The sequence below is a fragment of the Diorhabda carinulata genome, chromosome 11, assembly GCF_026250575.1.
Source record: "Diorhabda carinulata isolate Delta chromosome 11, icDioCari1.1, whole genome shotgun sequence".
Lineage (NCBI taxonomy): Eukaryota > Metazoa > Arthropoda > Insecta > Coleoptera > Chrysomelidae > Diorhabda > Diorhabda carinulata.
Genome location: NC_079470.1, coordinates 12,615,142 through 12,632,180, shown reverse-complemented (window position 1 = coordinate 12,632,180; position 17,039 = coordinate 12,615,142). Strand labels below are relative to the sequence as shown.

The 17,039-nt window shown below is 30.4% G+C and overlaps 2 protein-coding genes and 1 long non-coding RNA gene across 5 annotated transcripts; 2 read left to right on the top strand and 1 right to left on the bottom strand.

Moving 5' to 3' along the window:
• Positions 1-2,280: 2,280 nt before the first annotated feature.
• LOC130899251 (uncharacterized) lies at positions 2,281-6,184 on the top strand. The gene is made up of 2 exons (XR_009060006.1): positions 2,281-2,617; positions 2,715-6,184. It is a non-coding gene; the product is annotated as an uncharacterized LOC130899251 (long non-coding RNA).
• LOC130899250 (alpha-tocopherol transfer protein-like) lies at positions 3,846-10,465 on the bottom strand. Of its 2 annotated transcripts, XM_057809036.1 has the most exons (7): positions 10,332-10,465; positions 7,390-7,538; positions 6,014-6,176; positions 5,320-5,566; positions 4,826-4,939; positions 4,659-4,761; positions 3,846-4,147 (listed from the first exon to the last, which is right to left on the bottom strand). In XM_057809036.1, exons 2-7 carry the CDS (start codon positions 7,526-7,528, stop codon positions 3,999-4,001), a joined length of 915 nt encoding a protein of 304 aa, XP_057665019.1. In that variant the 5' UTR covers positions 7,529-7,538; positions 10,332-10,465; the 3' UTR covers positions 3,846-3,998. The 2 variants fall into 2 exon arrangements, with proteins under 2 accessions (XP_057665019.1, XP_057665018.1); XM_057809035.1 differs by lacking the exon at positions 10,332-10,465 and having other exon boundaries at positions 7,390-7,758.
• A 1,138-nt stretch (positions 10,466-11,603) lies between these two features.
• Positions 11,604-16,150, top strand: LOC130899249 (alpha-tocopherol transfer protein-like). 2 transcript variants are annotated; one of them, XM_057809033.1, is made up of 6 exons: positions 11,614-11,821; positions 12,444-12,603; positions 13,903-14,155; positions 14,399-14,509; positions 15,262-15,364; positions 15,484-16,150. In XM_057809033.1, the coding sequence occupies exons 1-6, from the start codon at positions 11,683-11,685 to the stop codon at positions 15,630-15,632; spliced, it is 915 nt and encodes a 304-aa protein (XP_057665016.1). In that variant the 5' UTR covers positions 11,614-11,682; the 3' UTR covers positions 15,633-16,150. The 2 variants fall into 2 exon arrangements, with proteins under 2 accessions (XP_057665017.1, XP_057665016.1); XM_057809034.1 differs by lacking the exon at positions 14,399-14,509 and having other exon boundaries at positions 11,604-11,821; positions 15,484-16,143.
• Positions 16,151-17,039: the final 889 nt, after the last annotated feature.

Genomic DNA, 17,039 nt, shown 5'->3' with positions numbered 1-17,039 from the left:
ACATTTATTATGAAAATTCAAGTTTTGTGATTATTTACTAATTATTCCGTATTAATTATCCTGGTGGGATAAAATTTAACACAATCTAGTATGCCCTGACATTGTATTGACAGTGAATGTCATAGTGAGTTGTTGTTCATAACCTTATAATAAAAAATAGAACTTGTTCTAATTGATGAAGATAATTACAAAATACATAGAGAGGCCGGAAATATTTTTAATAATAGACATTAGGCATATAAACAATAACCATTCAACAAAAATTTTAAATAAATTTAAGGCTAGTAATCCGGTCAATTTGGACATTCGAAGTTACGTAAATTCCCATCAAGCTGAAAATCAGTAAAATTGTTTAAAATACAATTGAACATAGAACTTGAATGTTCCCATCATTTCCGTGTATGGAAACAATTTTATTCAAGGTCAAAGGTCAAAAAAGTGAGTTTTTCGCGATTATCAGCGAAACGGTGAGTTTTATCATAAAAATACCTTAAACAAAAATTGTAGATCATAAATTTATCTACAAAAAACGTGGGTATACTTTTTTTTCTACAAGCTACTGTTTCTGAGATATAATGATTCAAAAAGTTTCACAAAAAATCACAATTTTAGTATGTTGTTTACCTCACTACCGTCATTTTGACGTAGATCAGCTGTTTTCTTAGATTGAATCTATGTTATTAATAATATTGTCTTGTCAACTATATAATATCGGAGCACTGTAAACAAACTAGATGACAGATAAGTTTGGACGAGAGTTGTGGCGATTGAATTTCTGTGTGAATAAATGAAAATCACTAAACTTGTTTTAGGGATGATAATAATAATTGTAGTTATGGAGTTTAGAGGTTAGGAGTCCATTGAAAGAGAGCAAATTAAGGTAGCGCTCTAGTGTGCCAGACATTATTAGAGTCTAATAGTAAATTAAATTCTCGTTTGAAAATAATAACTATTTTAACAAAACTATTAATATACAAATTCATTCGAAAATTGTACATTAAATAAATACATCCACCCTCCATATTATTGTAAAGAACCAATTTCAAATATCACACATTTTTATACTATATTCGAGACTATCCTACTTAGTAGGCAACCAAACTAACCTCATTGTACAGAGTTATGACTAATGTGATAAAGTTCATTGTCTCCTTTATCCTTTGAGATATCAATAAGAAAATTTGAGTGATTAAATCATTTACAATCTTACAGGATGTACCAGAATGCTGTGCCATATCAGAGCTCATTTTTATTTAATATTTTATTGCATATTTGGAATCATCTTGACTTGTAGCTTCAGTCCATATATAACCTTTATATGGAAATAGATAGTTATCTCAATGCTAAAATTTTTATACTGATTTTAGTGACCTCTACATACTTGTAGTCAAAACTAACACAACCGCCAAAATTTGAAATTGTGTATTAATGTATTGTATATAAATTTAATTTAATAATACTGCTTTTCCCATTCTCAAGTTTAAATAAAAACACATGAGTTAATTGTCTCATAATTCACACAAAAAATAAAATAATATCCACAGCATATACAGGATTGTTGAAATTGTTGATTGTTTTTACAAACTTGAAACTTTCCTTCATGCTTTTCCAGAGATATTTAAGAGATTACTCATACAGTATGTCTCAAATTATTTTATACTAATGATGAATTATGAATTTTATAGTTATGAGTAGATACTTTTTCTAAAAAATCTTACAATACATAAATTTTTTTTATTTTATAATGTAGTGGAATTATTTAGAAATGGTTAGTGGACAGTAAGTTTTCAGAAAAATGATTTGTCCATTTTCTGATATTACATTATTATGTAACCAGATTAATATCATCCTCATATAGTCTAAACTATGTACATACCTGGCAGGTTGTATATTGGTAATGAACCTAATTTTAAACGCCTTTGGGTATTGAGTACAATACATCCTTGATGAAAATATTCCTCACAAATAACGTAGCTTTTGTAGGTATAATCAGGTGTTATCCAAAACTTTCAATTTCACGTTTCCTATACGATCCAACCAGAATTTGCATACCTGTAATGGAGAGAATATTATTGAGGAAATGTAGATATACCTATTTTGAAATAAAAAGAATATTACTTACCAAGGGATCTTTAATAGGAAAACGGTGCATATGGACTTGTTTATTGCTATTACTACAAGTAGTTACACAATAGTTTATTAACACAAAATATAATATTCGACACACAAACCACAAACGAATAAATATAAATACAAAGTTTAGGTTAACTCAGGGCCTGTGCACTGGAATAGAAGTTCAGGACGATTTTCAACGCCATCTATGTTACTGGCTCACATCTAAAAGCTTACTTTTTGGTGCTTTATTTTTGAATGTTTGTCAATCTGGATTCTGAAACTAAGTTGCAATCATGCATCGAGAAACAACCAAGATTATTGAATGAGCAACGTCCATCTTGCAAAGGTGTTTGATATTGTTTGTTTATTAGCTATTTGCATTTTTGTGCATTTAAAAAGTTATTATTTGTTGCGAATTGTGCTGTCGTGTTTACTTACTCAATATGAGTAAACGAGTGAAGGCCTGCTGTGTACCAGGATGTACGAATAAGCAAGCGATAAGGTGAGAGTGATATTTACTATTTATCAACATAAAAATATTTAAATTGAAATCAATTTCATATCTATAATGATTTTATCCTTATTTTACTTTTTTATAGACACTCCATTTCTACGTATGAAGACGTTTGCAGAATTTGCTTGCAAAAAATAAATAACTTCCAAGTTATTCCTTGCAGATACAGTATTATCATTACATAGAATATGTGATACTCATTTTGAACCAATTTGTGGAAACCCCAATGGCAGGTTAAAGTTTCACTGCCAACTCTACATTTACCTGGTAAGTACTTATATTTATTGTGACAATAAACCTCTTATGAATCATAGTGAATAGTTATGCAGAGGAAAAGAATTGCTATTTCCTCTAATAGTCAATGTACCAATTTATAAACCATTCAATACAAGCTCAAAATATACAGGATAGATCTTGTTACTCCTTATGTGTCAGGTTCGGTAGCGAAGAAATTATTTAAAAATCTCAAATTCACTAATATATTCTAGGAAACATAAAAAAATGTTTTATGTGTGCCTTCAGCAAAATTCTGTGATATTTTTAAAAGTTTTTCTGATAAAAATTTCAAAATATTGCCCCAGTTAATCAATTTATTAGGCATAAAGAAACAAATATTTCGTTTGGAGGATTTGACAGACATATCCACAATATTCTGTTCAGATCATAAGGATTATGTAAATATGTTTGTAAATATTAGTTTTAACATATGCATCTTTCATTACATAGTTATTATTATTGAAATTTTGAAGGGCAAAATTTTAAATGAAACCAAAATATTTTACAAAATACTTCATTTAAACTGCATTTTAATTTCAAGTAATTATATTTTCTTGTAAACAACAATATTTGAATTTAAAATGCTAGTTATTATCAAATTTCTCGCGAATTTAGCATGAATATGAACCTCAGATCAAATCTTTGATTATAGAAATCTTTTTTCTTGGTACGGAGCCATCTCTGAGAGATGTCGCTAGGATTGAACTTTGTCGTCAAATTTTTATACAGAGTGGCAGATCTGTCGAGTATATAATGTTTGAGTTAACTTCAAATTTCACTTTTATAATGAAGGTTATCCGCTTTGTCTACATGCCCAATAAAACAAAATCCTGCCTACAGCGATAGTAGCGACCTCAAGACGTTTGTAGGAGTAACTAAAAAATATGTTTGACCTTGAGAGAACTAAAAATAGTTCTGTGGAAAATATAATGAAAAAAAGTTTTCAGTTTTTATTAATTTATTATTTCACTTATTCCGCTCTTTGTTATCATTGAACTTTCAAAATTGAATCATTTAATGCACTACAGAAGGTTAAAAATACCTTTTGATAGTTATATGCTTAATAATATTTATTAAATATAGAAAAATGTGCTCAATCGACATCGAGCTTTTTGAAATGTCCATAGTAACCCAAAGTTTCAGAATTCTCAAGTGGTTGCGATCTCAAGGATTCATTAACCTTCATTGTTTTTATTTTATCGAATCTATCACTGTATTCTCTGAATTTCATCTTCCATAAATCTGTAACAATAAATGAGGTTAAGAAATTATTAAATTGGCAGTAGATGGGCAAGGGCAACTAAAAGTCATAATCTCTGCCATGTTGTAAGCGACCCTAAGCAAAATTAAAGAACGGGGTCATGAAGAGCCACATTCGATCAAACCTAGTGAAACAACAGCTACCCTTAATTGAACTCAGCTGATACTAAATACCTCGGATTAATTTGAAATTTTTGGAAGTCTCTGAAGACGATAACTTGGCTGGATAAGGTAATATCCTTACGGCTATAGGAACTTGTCGGAAGCTCCTTGGAAATATAAGCTTAAAATGTTTTACTGGATATACTAAAAGGTCATCGCTTGTTTAGGGATCGGAAACTGAACAAACAACAGCTTAGAAAAAACCGAACAACATTCAAAAGCTGAGTTGTCTTGGTATCACAGGGACAACATCAACCACAGCCATAGAGGCTTTGCTAAATCTGCCTTTTCTTCACCTTATAGTAAAAATGGAGATGCCCAAGCAATTTACCTTGTAAATCATCTAAAGATCTTTCCGTGCCTCCATAATCACTTGGTAATATAGATTTCGGAATGTAATTATACAAAGTTTCGAAATTTTCATGCATGATAATCTAAAATTCATTATTTAATAGTTTCGAAAGCAATTTTCATATTCAATTAGCTTCTTAAACTCACCCTATCCATAAATTTCTTTTTAATAACTGTTTTCGCAATCGTCAATAGTATTTTCACAAGATCATGTTTGTAATTTAGTATATGAATTTCAGCTATTCGAAGACTTTTACTTTTCTGAAATCGAATAAAAAATACTATTATTTCTAATTCATACCATCACCTTTTCATTTCAAATCACCCCAGATACACAATTCTATAGGAAAAAATGTCATTGAGGAAACGTATTATGGTGATTTTTGCATAGTGTAGCCATCAGTCTACCAAAAATACCATCAAGTATGAAATAGTACAGTCACTACAATTAAGTTGGTATTTCTGGAACCTTTGGTTAGGTAGGCCTACTAGATGATAAAAACTTAGTTTTCTGGTGATATCCAACTAAAATCGGAAAAACTGTACCCGTAGCTTATCAAACAAAGAAAGTTCTACGAAAAATGACACTTGACAGACGTTTAATGTCTTGACTTATGAAATTGAGGGAAAAGAAGACTTACCTCCAATAAAAACAATACTTTTTTAAAGAATATCGGTGTAGCTTTACGAAGATGTGCCATCTTCATGTCTTTGTTATCAAAAATAACCACCAAAGCAGAAAAGAGGTCTTCGAAAGTTGATACTTCGAGCACATTTATTGCATGTGTTACTATTTTGTGCGGATCGAATATTTCGACGTTTTCCCCGCATTTTATTATTATTATTCGATACAGCTGATCAGTCAACTTTGGTAACGGGATTATTGTTCTAAAATATCAAAAAATTTTGTCATAAATTAGCTGCAGGATACTTGTAACAATAGTTTGAAGATATTTTATTCAATTGCGATGCTTGCTTTTTTAAAATATGGTAAATTGGACGTTACATCCTCAAACAGTTCTCCAAAATGTGTATCTAGTTATAGACCCAGAACTGTGGCCGATGTTGTTGAAGAAAACGAAGCGGTTTCAGCTCTTGAACAATGGATATCAGTAGCACCAAATAACTTTTTGAATAAAACTATTTAGAAAAAATTTTGAACTTAAATATTTTGGATGAACGAATCATCGTCGGAGGGGCCGACTCCCTGCAGGTGGGTCCGTGTTTCTTAATATAGTAGTGGATAAAATATAGTATTTTACATGCGTATAATGGCTATTTTTTACTTAGTAAATAAATAGTCGTTCGTTGTAGAATATACAACTTATTACTCACGTAATTTTAGGCAAAGTTTCTTGATAATTTGGTAGGTTCGGATCACTATCTTCAAAAATTTCTGGTAGTAGTTCTCGAGCTGTATAATTCATATCCAAAACCTTTTTGGTTTTTTCAATGCTATATTTACAATTTGTTAAATAGAATTCTATTACTTCGTCAGCTGCAAAATTAATATTTTTCCATGTAAATCAGCATATTTGAATTGAAAAAAATGATGATTTATGGGGAAAAATTCGATAAAATCATTTCGAGAAAAAAATAAGATTAGTCAAGTGGTCGATCATGTATAAGCGGATTCCAAAGGTAAAATTATTACTGGAAAGTTTGGGTTTTGAGATATGGCAACACTGATGTGAATATATCAAGTTTGACATTACGATTATAAAGTTTGACGTTAGTGGTAAACGTACTTAGAACGTGCTGTCATATTATATTCATCTTTGTCATTTTCGTTCGATGATTTCTATGATTAAACCAACAATAATGTGTCAATCAACTCGCTTTTAACTTTCAACAAGTGGCTGTCCAAAAGATTTGTTTGCTTTAGATACAACGTAATTTGACAATCGCTCAAAAAAAGCTCGTGTCGATAAATGCTAAAAGAAACGAACGAACCGAAAATTTAAAAACAACGAACGGAGTTATCTGTCATTTTAATATACAATTTATGATAAGACGTGTACACTTTTAGTACACCGAGCATTAATGCTAAGAAACGAACCAACCGTAAGTTTAGAAATAATTAAGGAAGTCATCTGTCATTATAATCGGTGGTTTTTGAAAGTCCAAGTGTACACTGCGCATTAATACATCGCATTTGCTCAAAATGGAACAAAAACAGCGGCGTGAAGAGCCAAATCCAATAATATGTGTTATAATAACTGGATTAATCGTTCGATTAAAGCGACGTGGAACGGTCAAATCAGAATAGTACGTCAGCATTTGTTTGCTAGAAGTGTTCGAAAAAATCAGAATCGCAAAGGACGAAATTGCGAACTGTCACACATCAGTTCAAACAGAAACGTTTTTGAACAGTCAAAACATCGAATTAATGAATGATACGGCGTACGATCCTTTTTCTGTGATATATGGATCTTGAATAACGCTCAAGTCGTTGAAATTCGACTAAATCATTTTGAGAAAGAAAACGTGTCTGTTAAGGAAGAAGAATTAACGAGGCTCGAATTGTTCTTCGATATTTCGCACTTTCCAGAAACAAAAATACTTTTACCGAGAAAGTAAATTGATTGAAAATCACTAATTGAATACCTAGAATTAAAAATTCAGTAAATATGCAATCGAAAAAATACTTTAATATGCATACAGCATAGAATCCGCTTTTCGTAATATTTAAATCAAGTCTTCTTACTTACCAGGAACTTCTGGTAAATGTTCCTGCGTTTTTAACCATTCTTTTATAGTTGAAATGTCTCTTTCGACATCTTTGGATGATTTTTCGTATTTTTCCCTCACTTTTTTTCTATCGGTTTCAATTAGATTTGTTGTATCCATGATTTAGAAACTGTTATTGTTGATTCAAAACATTGTTTAGTTAAAACAGAGATTAAAAAGGAAATACAGAGTACCATAATTATATATAAGGCAATTATTTTCAATCTGTAATTACTTTCAATCATCATTTTAACAAATAATTTGTTATTCAGATAATTTTAAAAAAATGTGTAATCAAACGAATCGTATTTTCAACACGATAGATTTGTCAGGGGCGGTTTCTATCTAAAAGCTGCAAAATTATTTCTATAATTCATCAAAAACATACGAAACTAGTCGGTAACTTTATATTTTTCTACGATTTATTAGCATTTTGATATTTGTTTGTGCTTATTTTAGTTGAAACACTTTTAGTTTTGTTTAAATATTGAAGAAATCGATACACTTAACTTACAATAATTTACTTATAAATATCGATTATTTTCACTAATTCAACCTTTTCGCTACGATTATTGATTTAAAACTAACTTACTGCAATCACACAAATCATTTATATACTTGAATAAAATTCTAGAAACAAAAGAAATAAATAAATAGAAAATATTTTGAAGATATACTGTAAATAAATTTCCTGCTATGATAAAAAGTGCTAAAAGGAAATATCAAAGACGCGCCCGCCATTTATAAAAAGCGGAAGAGAGGCTTCGCGCGAATTCGTCGAATTTTTATATTCCCTAGTATCTGGACAGGGCCGGCCTAAGAACCCATTTCGTAACAGTACATTTTGTTGGAAATAAGTAAAAATCGAAATTTTAGTACCACAAATTTATTGACGACGACGAAAATCTATAAAATTTGACGATATTACGACGAAAACTATTCTTGAATGTTTTCGAGAACAGAAAAGGCAAAGGTTATTTGTTATGTAAAAAATGACAGTGATTTTTGCAGAAAAACCGGTCTGATTCCATCCTTCTAATATATCGAAGATCAGTATATTGTTGGGAAGGACCGAGCTTCCTATTTTAGTCGCCGAAGCGAAATATTTTCACTAGAAACGGTGAAAAAAGCATTAGATTCGATCATATCGTAATTAACGTATAAGACAAGAATCATATTAATATAGAACGTATTCACTAGTAGATAGATTTACTGGGTGACTGTCCCCAGAGCTCCTTCGTGAAAAGATACTTTATATATTATATACAGGGTGTTTCAAAACGTTCGCATGTGAGTTATATCACCGAGAGAACCATAAAACTTTACGCTATAAACATATGATTGTTTGGTGATTTTTAATCGATTTTTTCTCAAGTCTCATTCGCGACATAAATATTTTTTATGTTTTATAAATGTGGAAATCGTCCTTTCAAATTATATATCCGTTTACATTCTATGATATTGAGATCATAATCCGACGAGCCGTCACTGGTTAGTTGTAAGCTATTTGAGGTCAATGTTTATAATTAAATCTATTAATTAGCAAAAGTAGGTGATTGAATGTAAGTACCTAATTATAATAATCATAGAAACAATATTTTTTTAACAATCACTTTATTTGCAATTTCACAATCTCTTCAATAAGAGCCATGTCGTATTTCAAATGACCCAACTATATGATTAGTGATTATATCCCAAATAACACCCTGTCTATTACCGAATTGTTTTATAAATATTATATAACTGCTGTGTGAAGAATTTTATAAGTCTTCAAGGGTAATTGTGAGTACGTTTTAGGTTATTGTTTTTTAGGAGTTTCCAGAAAAACGTTAGTCATTTACAGTCTACAAATATCGTTTTTTTTTATACACAGAAGCTGCTTTCTGTTAAACCCACAAAATATTCGATTGGAATTAATGAATTAATCTCTTTACCGAATCGTTAACCGAGAAAATTACTAAGATTAACACAATAATGAGCTTGCATTAGATTATTCACGTCGTCTAATAGTCCAGTCACTTTAGGGTTTCACCTCGGAATTTGAGATAATAAGCTGGAAACTCGTATACAGCTTCATTTTGGTGTTTTAAAAGTTGTCTCAAAAGTCTCATATTATATCGTGTCTGCGTCATGAGTTATTCGAGGTCAAAGGTCACGAAAATCGGTTTTTTGCAATTATCTCCGTTTCTATTGCTCCAATGATGTTAGCGCCTATTATCAAAATTATAGAGCATAAAATTTGCGACAAATTTTGTTGGAAACATTTTTTCATACAGTCAACCGTTTTTGAGATAGAGAGCGGAGAACATATATACTGTAATACAAGGTCAACCGTGAATTTCGTTGAATAATACCTTGTATATAGTTATTAAATCATTACAATATTATCAACAATAAATAATTTATATTATTAATTAGTTAATACATTGTATTACAGTATATGCGCCGGGTGTTCTCCGCTCTCTATCTCAAAAACGGTTGACTGTATGAAAAAATGTTTCTAACAAAATTTGTCGCAAATTTTATGCTCTATAATTTTGATAATAGGCGCTAACATCATTGGAGCAATAGAAACGGAGATAATTGCAAAAAACCGATTTTCGTGACCTTTGACCTCGAATAACTTACGACGCAGACACGATATAATATGAGACTTTTGAGACAACTTTTAGAACACCAAAATGAAGCTGTATACGAGTTTCCAGCTTATTATCTCAAATTCCGAGGTGAAACCCTAAAGTGACTGGACTATAAGGTTTATTTAGAGGCAGACAACAAGATTTTTACGTAGCCGTAGGATGATATTCATATTATTTTCACGATATTTTTGTTTTATTTAATCCATTTTAATCCAATCATGAAAGTCATATTTTTTTGGAAGAATCATATGAATTGTTGAATTTTTTGCGTGTTTTATTTTTACCTTCAATAACGTTTGATGGATTGTCATTCAAATATCCCGCTCATTCTATTAGATTCGATATGAAATCATCCGTCAGGTTGTCATAAGTCAAAAGAATATTGTAGTGTAGACTTTCATTAATTCCGGAATAAATGCTAAAAGAAACGAACAAACCGAAAGTTTAAAAACAACGAACGGAGTTATCTGTCATTTCAATATACAATTTATGATAAGACAGTGTACACTTTTAGTACACCGAGCATTAATGCTAAGAAGCGAACCAACCGTGAGTTTAGAAATAATTAAGGAAGTCATCTGTCATTATAATCGGTGGTTTTTGAAAGTCCAAGTGTACACTGCGCATTAATACATCGCATTTGCTCAAAATGGAACAAAAACAGCGGCGTGAAGAGCCATTTCAGAACCATGAATGAAACGACCTTCACGTCATTCCCGAATCTAAATAACAATCGAATCAATGGGCTGAAAAGGGAGAACTGACTCCAAAGAAAGCAAAGACCGTTCCATCTGCGCAGTCTCTCGCCATATCTCTGCGCCGTATCGAATTTGAGACTGACATCTCTTCTTTTAGTGGCATTATCTTATAAAATCATCAAGGAAAAAAGGAACTCTAGTTACATGCGAAGAATTCCTGAAGGACATTTTTAAAACAATACCATTGTATCAAATATGATAAACATCTATCAGCATTTATTCTATTTTTGTATCAAATAACGTAAACATGTATCAGCACTATTTTATTATAAATAAGATGTTTGTAAACAATTCGATGATATTTAATGTTTATAATTAGTTCGATCTTGAGATTAATTGTATTCATTCAAATATTCAAAAATAAAGTTTTTTAAAAATATATTTCGAAACCCGAAATATATAATTCTCTACGTCGTTTCAAATGTATATTATATCATTGTGATTAATATTTACAGCAAGGTAAATAATTCGATTGAAACAAATACATTGTTTTCATTAATGATGATTAACCTTGTCGTAATTTATGTTTAAATTGATAAATCCACTATATTTGATTGATTTACTCAAAATATCGATCGCATTAAATACAATACGTACTTCAAAATAAATACAGTTACACATGTCTCTTACTTTACGGTAGAATTATTTAAATCTGTAACGTTATCGATGTAAAACCTAATTATTTTGTACTGTTTACATAACTCATGTTTAATTGAACCAAGGAAATATATCCTTGACGACGCTGTGTTGTCGTTTTGTGACTTCTCTCTGTAGCCACGTTTCATTCAATTTCTTTAAATCTGGCAACAATGGTGCTTGTACCTTGCGCGTATATAAATAATTCCGGTGCCTACTTTTAAATTAATTTAAATTTACAATGAGTACCGAGGAGTTACTTATTACAAATAGGGCTCAAATTAGAAAAAAGTGGAAAGAAGAAGGTGTTGACGTTGAAAATGATATTGAAATTATTAGAAATTGGTTAAAGACTCAACATCATTTACCTGAAATGCCCTGTAAGTAATTTAAATTTGTTTATAATTATTTGAAATGAAAAATATCAGCCCTATTGTTAAATTTTCATAAATATTATTAATCCTAATATATTTGTCACGTTATATCGTAAAAAATAGCTGTGGTTGTCCTTGAAAATCTGGAAATCCTTTTTATAGATGTTTTTCTACAAAACTAACCTTATAATTGTTTAATTACTTCGATATAAATGATATATTTTTATTTATTTTCGTGAAAAGACAACTTTTGTGTTTATTATATCGTCACTATTCAAATTCAATTATATCTACGTTATTAAACTTGAATGATCTAATCAAATTGCCATCCATTATCTCTCGTTGATCTAAAGTTAATATATTAATTTTATTATTTAGACTTGAACGGTTTTTTGGTCTTTCAATACCCTAATTTCAAAATATGTACTTCGAATAATCTTAATTTACAATTATAATGACCTAACCAAACTTATATACAAATAAAGAAATTTATTAAAAATTAAATAGACAAACTGAACTCTAATAGGTGCGCAACCCACAATACATGTTTCATTATTCCAAATAAGAAGCTTCAGAAAGAATACGTTTTAATTCTTAAACTATTTAATTTTTGTAAATGTCTTTTCAGCCGATAAAATGATTGAATTCTTTTTGACAAATTGCAAATTTAGCATCGAGAAAACGAAACAAAATATTGATATGTACTACACAATAAGGCCACTAATACCTGAAATATATCAAAATACTAATCCTTGTTTATCAGAAAATCAAGCTGTTTTCAATTGGTCGTAAGTATATATTTTAAAGCAATTTATTCAGTCGTTAAATTTTTCAACGTAATATTAAAAGGAAACGATAAGTCACGATCAATATGATTTTTTTTTATATATCGATACAAGTAACGCACGAATTAACGTTGGTTGGCATTTTGTTTAGATGACAAAAAACTTTAACACGGGTTGAATAGGAAATTGATATTTTTAACTTGGCAACAGTGCTGCTGTCATTGACATTGGAACGTCCGTTCGCAAAAAAGTCGAAACAGAAGTTTCTACGAGAATGTATCGCATAAAGCATAGTATGAAGGTTATATATGATGTATAGGTACATATAGAACAGTGGTGCATTCGTTTGCAAAATTGGTTTAATTCGTAATTTTTTTTAAAGTCCGGGAGGTGTTCCTGATTAAAAAAGTGTAATATGACACTTGATATCTTTTGACGATAATGTTTAAGAAGGTAAATAAACCAGAAAAAATACATTTTTTGCAAACAACTAATTTTTTTATATTCTTCACCATATTTCAAATAAAAAAAAACACTATCACACTCACTATCGTATCTTCAAACCATTAATTGTTATAAATTTCAAAATTGAACATCGCCGAAAATCCTAATTTTCTTGATTCAAATAACATACCTAAATAATCGAAATGGTATAATTTTGAATTTTTTATACAATATATGAACTATATCGAGCAAATTAACCTAAATAGATTTGGAAAATTTCTTTTTTTTTATGTTTTATTCACATTATAACAATATGCATACTCTTAGAGAGAACTATTTCTATCTCACTCTCATCCCTATCTATAAGATGAGTATGACAAAGACCGATGACGTGCTTAAAAAATTATTTGCTGTTTTTCAGCAATCATACCTTAAAAAATGTTATTATTACTGTTTCTAATATTAATCTATTGAATTTTCCAACTGATAGTTTTATGTAATGAGAGTTTTTTTCGTTTTTAAGCCACTAATTGAAGTTAATAGAAATATTTTTTCTCATTTTTCAATGAGATGAAAGAAAACAAATATTCCTGTTGTGATTTATGAGAACTTCTTACCTGTTACTATGAACACAGCTGGCTTACCTGGTTTTTATTTTGTAGTAAAGTACACAACATAAGCAGTAATTTGAAGAGTTCATTCCATTTTTTGACTATAATCAATATATTTATAAACAAAGTCAAATTTTTTCAGATTTGACAAATTCACATCAGTGCTGTCATATGTCAAAAATTAAGTAGCCGCCCTCGTATTCATATTGCAATATTTTACTAAATTTTATAATAAAAAATATTTTAGATTCGTTCTTCCATTACCAAAATTAACATCAAGTTTACACAGAGTCACATTGATAAAATTTAGAAGCGTAGATGCCGAATTAATAAGTTTCACGAAATGGGTTTCGATATTTATGAACGGCATCTACGAAATTAAAATGCAAGAAGATTTATCTATGGGAGAAATACTGATTTGTGATTTGGGAACTTTAACTTTGGCATATTTACCTAAAATAAATCCCATGGTTATTAAAAAAGCAGCTTTAATTTTAGAAGTAAGTAATAAGATTATTACTCGGACATTGCTGCTGTAGAGAGGGAACGGGTTGCAGCGTTGCCGTTTCTCTAAAGTTTTCGTATTTATTTCGATAACTATATTGATTCTTATCTCTATTCCAAATCCAAAATATTTATGTCTTAACCTGAATTGCGACTTCTGGAATAGAGCAAAACGTAGAATTTTTTCACCATCGGATTGAACACTTCTTGTTATTTGATTCTCGTCCTTTTTTGTATAGAAAGTTTGGAGTAATCGAGTGAAAGGTATCCATCTTGTCAACGTTCCTGCAATAGCTGATGTGTTAATATCGATATTAAAATCTGCTGTGAGTAAAAAAATTAAAGAAAGGGTAAGTTCGCTACAAAATCGTTACGGATTTTATTAATTATATCTAAAAAATGAAAAAATATCCTAAAAATGATTATACACGAATCGAATCAAAACTTACTTCTGTTTGTTCGTTCAATATTCCGTCCGTCTAATTTGAATGACATCCTATTAAATCAGTTTTAAATGATTATCATCTAAAGACGAGTACTGAACCTAAACGTTGCAGTCAACGTGTTAATAGTGTTCATGTACTGATATTTAAAAGCGAAAAATACATAAATGTTTATTGTATATACTTTAAACTTCAAACAAAAATTATTTATTACACAATTACTTGTACAGAGGTCGGCATTAGTCTGGCAACGCTGTCGAAAAAGATTCGTTTTTTGAGAGTCCCGCACAGTCATGTGACTTGACACTCTGTTATTTATTACCGTGTCGAGCTTTCGTAAGGAACGAGTTTTTGCCTGACGGCCACTCGCCGTTCCCGACCTCCGAGTCGTTTTGTAATTTCTGTTAAATAAAGTATATAAAAGTTTGAGTATATAAAAATAGTATTCATTCGATTTGTAAAAATTTAATAACTCTTTCTTTAATATGTTAGAAAATAATTAACCCAGATCTCAAAGATTCATTCCTCTGTCTTGAATCGACGTAATTTATAAAATGCTATAACCTACTTTCATTAGGTTCAATTTGACAACATTGTTAGCATAATAAAATGATGTGGGGGATTTGTATTTACTTCTAAGCTCGTTACGTACATTTTAGATATATATACATGGTAAATTGGAAGATCTATTTGACTACGTATCAAAAGATATTTTACCATGTGATTATGGCGGCATGGAAAAATCTATGGATGAATTAAATGGTATGTTCCACGGGAAATTATATGTGAATGATAGATAAAACGTTATAAAATATGTGGCTTAAATTAGATTTCTCGGAAATATTTAAAAACGTTGTTGAATACGCGTGTTATTTTTCTAGAATTATGGAAAAACAAATTAACAGAATATAAAGACAGATTTTTAATGTTGGAAAAAATGAAAATTGATGAAGACGTTCGTCCAGCCCCGCTAAAAAATTCGGATTTGTTAGGATATTATGGAAATTTCAAAAAAATCGATATTGATTGAAATCCTGCATACATATTTTCAAATATTTAATATTTTAATATACGGGGTGTGTCTAAAAAATTGTGACGTGTAAAACTGTACAATCCTGGGGTCAAATTTATTTAATAGACTCAAATGTCTGTTAAATAAGAGTTCTTGGAGTGCTCTGACTCTGAAAATTATCATTCTCGCTCCATGAGCCTTTATAGAGCATCATTCTGCTTGAAAAGTACTTCTTTTTAAGTTCAAAACATTGCAGGAACTTCATTCGGAATCTTTTCGTTAAACTGATGCAAATTGTCTCAAAAAAATAATTCTGTTCGTAAAAATAGTGAGCAAAGTTAGATTTTCATAATTTTCGACAAGGTTTTCAGATGGTTGCTTTCATCATCGACGAAATTATGAATATCTAACTCGAACTATATTTTTGTGGGCAAGATTATTGATTTGTATATAAACTAAACAAAAAAAGGGTTTAAATCAACTTATTTTCATACATTTATACCAATTTATGTATTTTAAATAAAATCAGAAATGTACTTTTCGTTGTTTTATTTACATTTTTATGATTGAATCAATAATACACGCGATTAAAATGGAAATAAAGATAAATAATGATATTTATCATTTTTTGTTGATTTTTCACTATTATCACCAGATTTTTTTTAATAAATGATGGCGAATATAAACAATGAAACATATTGGTTACTTAACCTTATTATTTTGTTAATAATTCAATTTTCAAGGATTTTAAACGATACACCCCACACACGTACACCTGTTTGTGCCTATCAACAGCGGATGTCTTTTATGAACATCACCTCGGACGTATGTCCGCTGTATCGACAAGAAAATAATCCGAGAGAGCTGAATCTGGCGAATAGGGTGCACGAGGTAGCAATTTAAACTTTTAATTCATTGATTTTGGCATTTGCAATAGCGGATTTGTGAGCTGGTGGTGGTCTTGATGAAACTGCACTTTCTCCGTTGATAGTTTTTCATTTTTCAAGATAGCGTATCCCAAAAAACAGACGCCAAGACCTTTTCTGTAAATGGAACGGTCGTTGGAGCCGGTTCTCCCTTGTCAGTCCATTGTTTTGAGTGTTTTTTTGTTCTGGTGTGAAGTGATGGATCCGCGTTTCATCCATGGTTAGGAAACAGCGCGAAAATTACATTTTATTTCTGTGAAACTTTACCGAACACTCGAACGCGACACCCATCTTGAACACAGCTTTCTAATGTCCAAATTTTCAGTTAATATGTGATGTACCGCATGTCTACTGTGTCTTTTATGTCGCGCACTTTCTTTCGACGATCATCCAGGTCCGTTTCATGGATTTTTTTCAACGTTTCTGGAGTCATCACCTCGTTTAGTCGATATTTGGGATGTTCGCAGATCCTAAGGCCTTGTTTAAACTCTGCTACTCA

Bases quoted from the DNA above. Each gene is read 5' to 3' on its own strand.
- LOC130899250 (XM_057809036.1), bottom strand. From the start codon at position 7,528: ATGGATACAACAAATCTAATTGAAACCGATAGAAAAAAAGTGAGGGAA. The intron at 6,177-7,389 runs GTAAGTAAGAAG...TTAATTTTGCAG, and splicing joins ACATTTACCAGAAGTTCCTG to CTGACGAAGTAATAGAATTC. The intron at 4,940-5,319 runs GTAAGTCTTCTT...ATTCGATTTCAG, and splicing joins AAGTATTGTTTTTATTGGAG to AAAAGTAAAAGTCTTCGAAT.
- LOC130899249 (XM_057809033.1), top strand. From the start codon at position 11,683: ATGAGTACCGAGGAGTTACTTATTACAAATAGGGCTCAAATTAGAAAA. The intron at 12,604-13,902 runs GTAAGTATATAT...AAAATATTTTAG, and splicing joins CAAGCTGTTTTCAATTGGTC to ATTCGTTCTTCCATTACCAA. The intron at 14,156-14,398 runs GTAAGTAATAAG...TTTTTTGTATAG, and splicing joins AAGCAGCTTTAATTTTAGAA to AAAGTTTGGAGTAATCGAGT.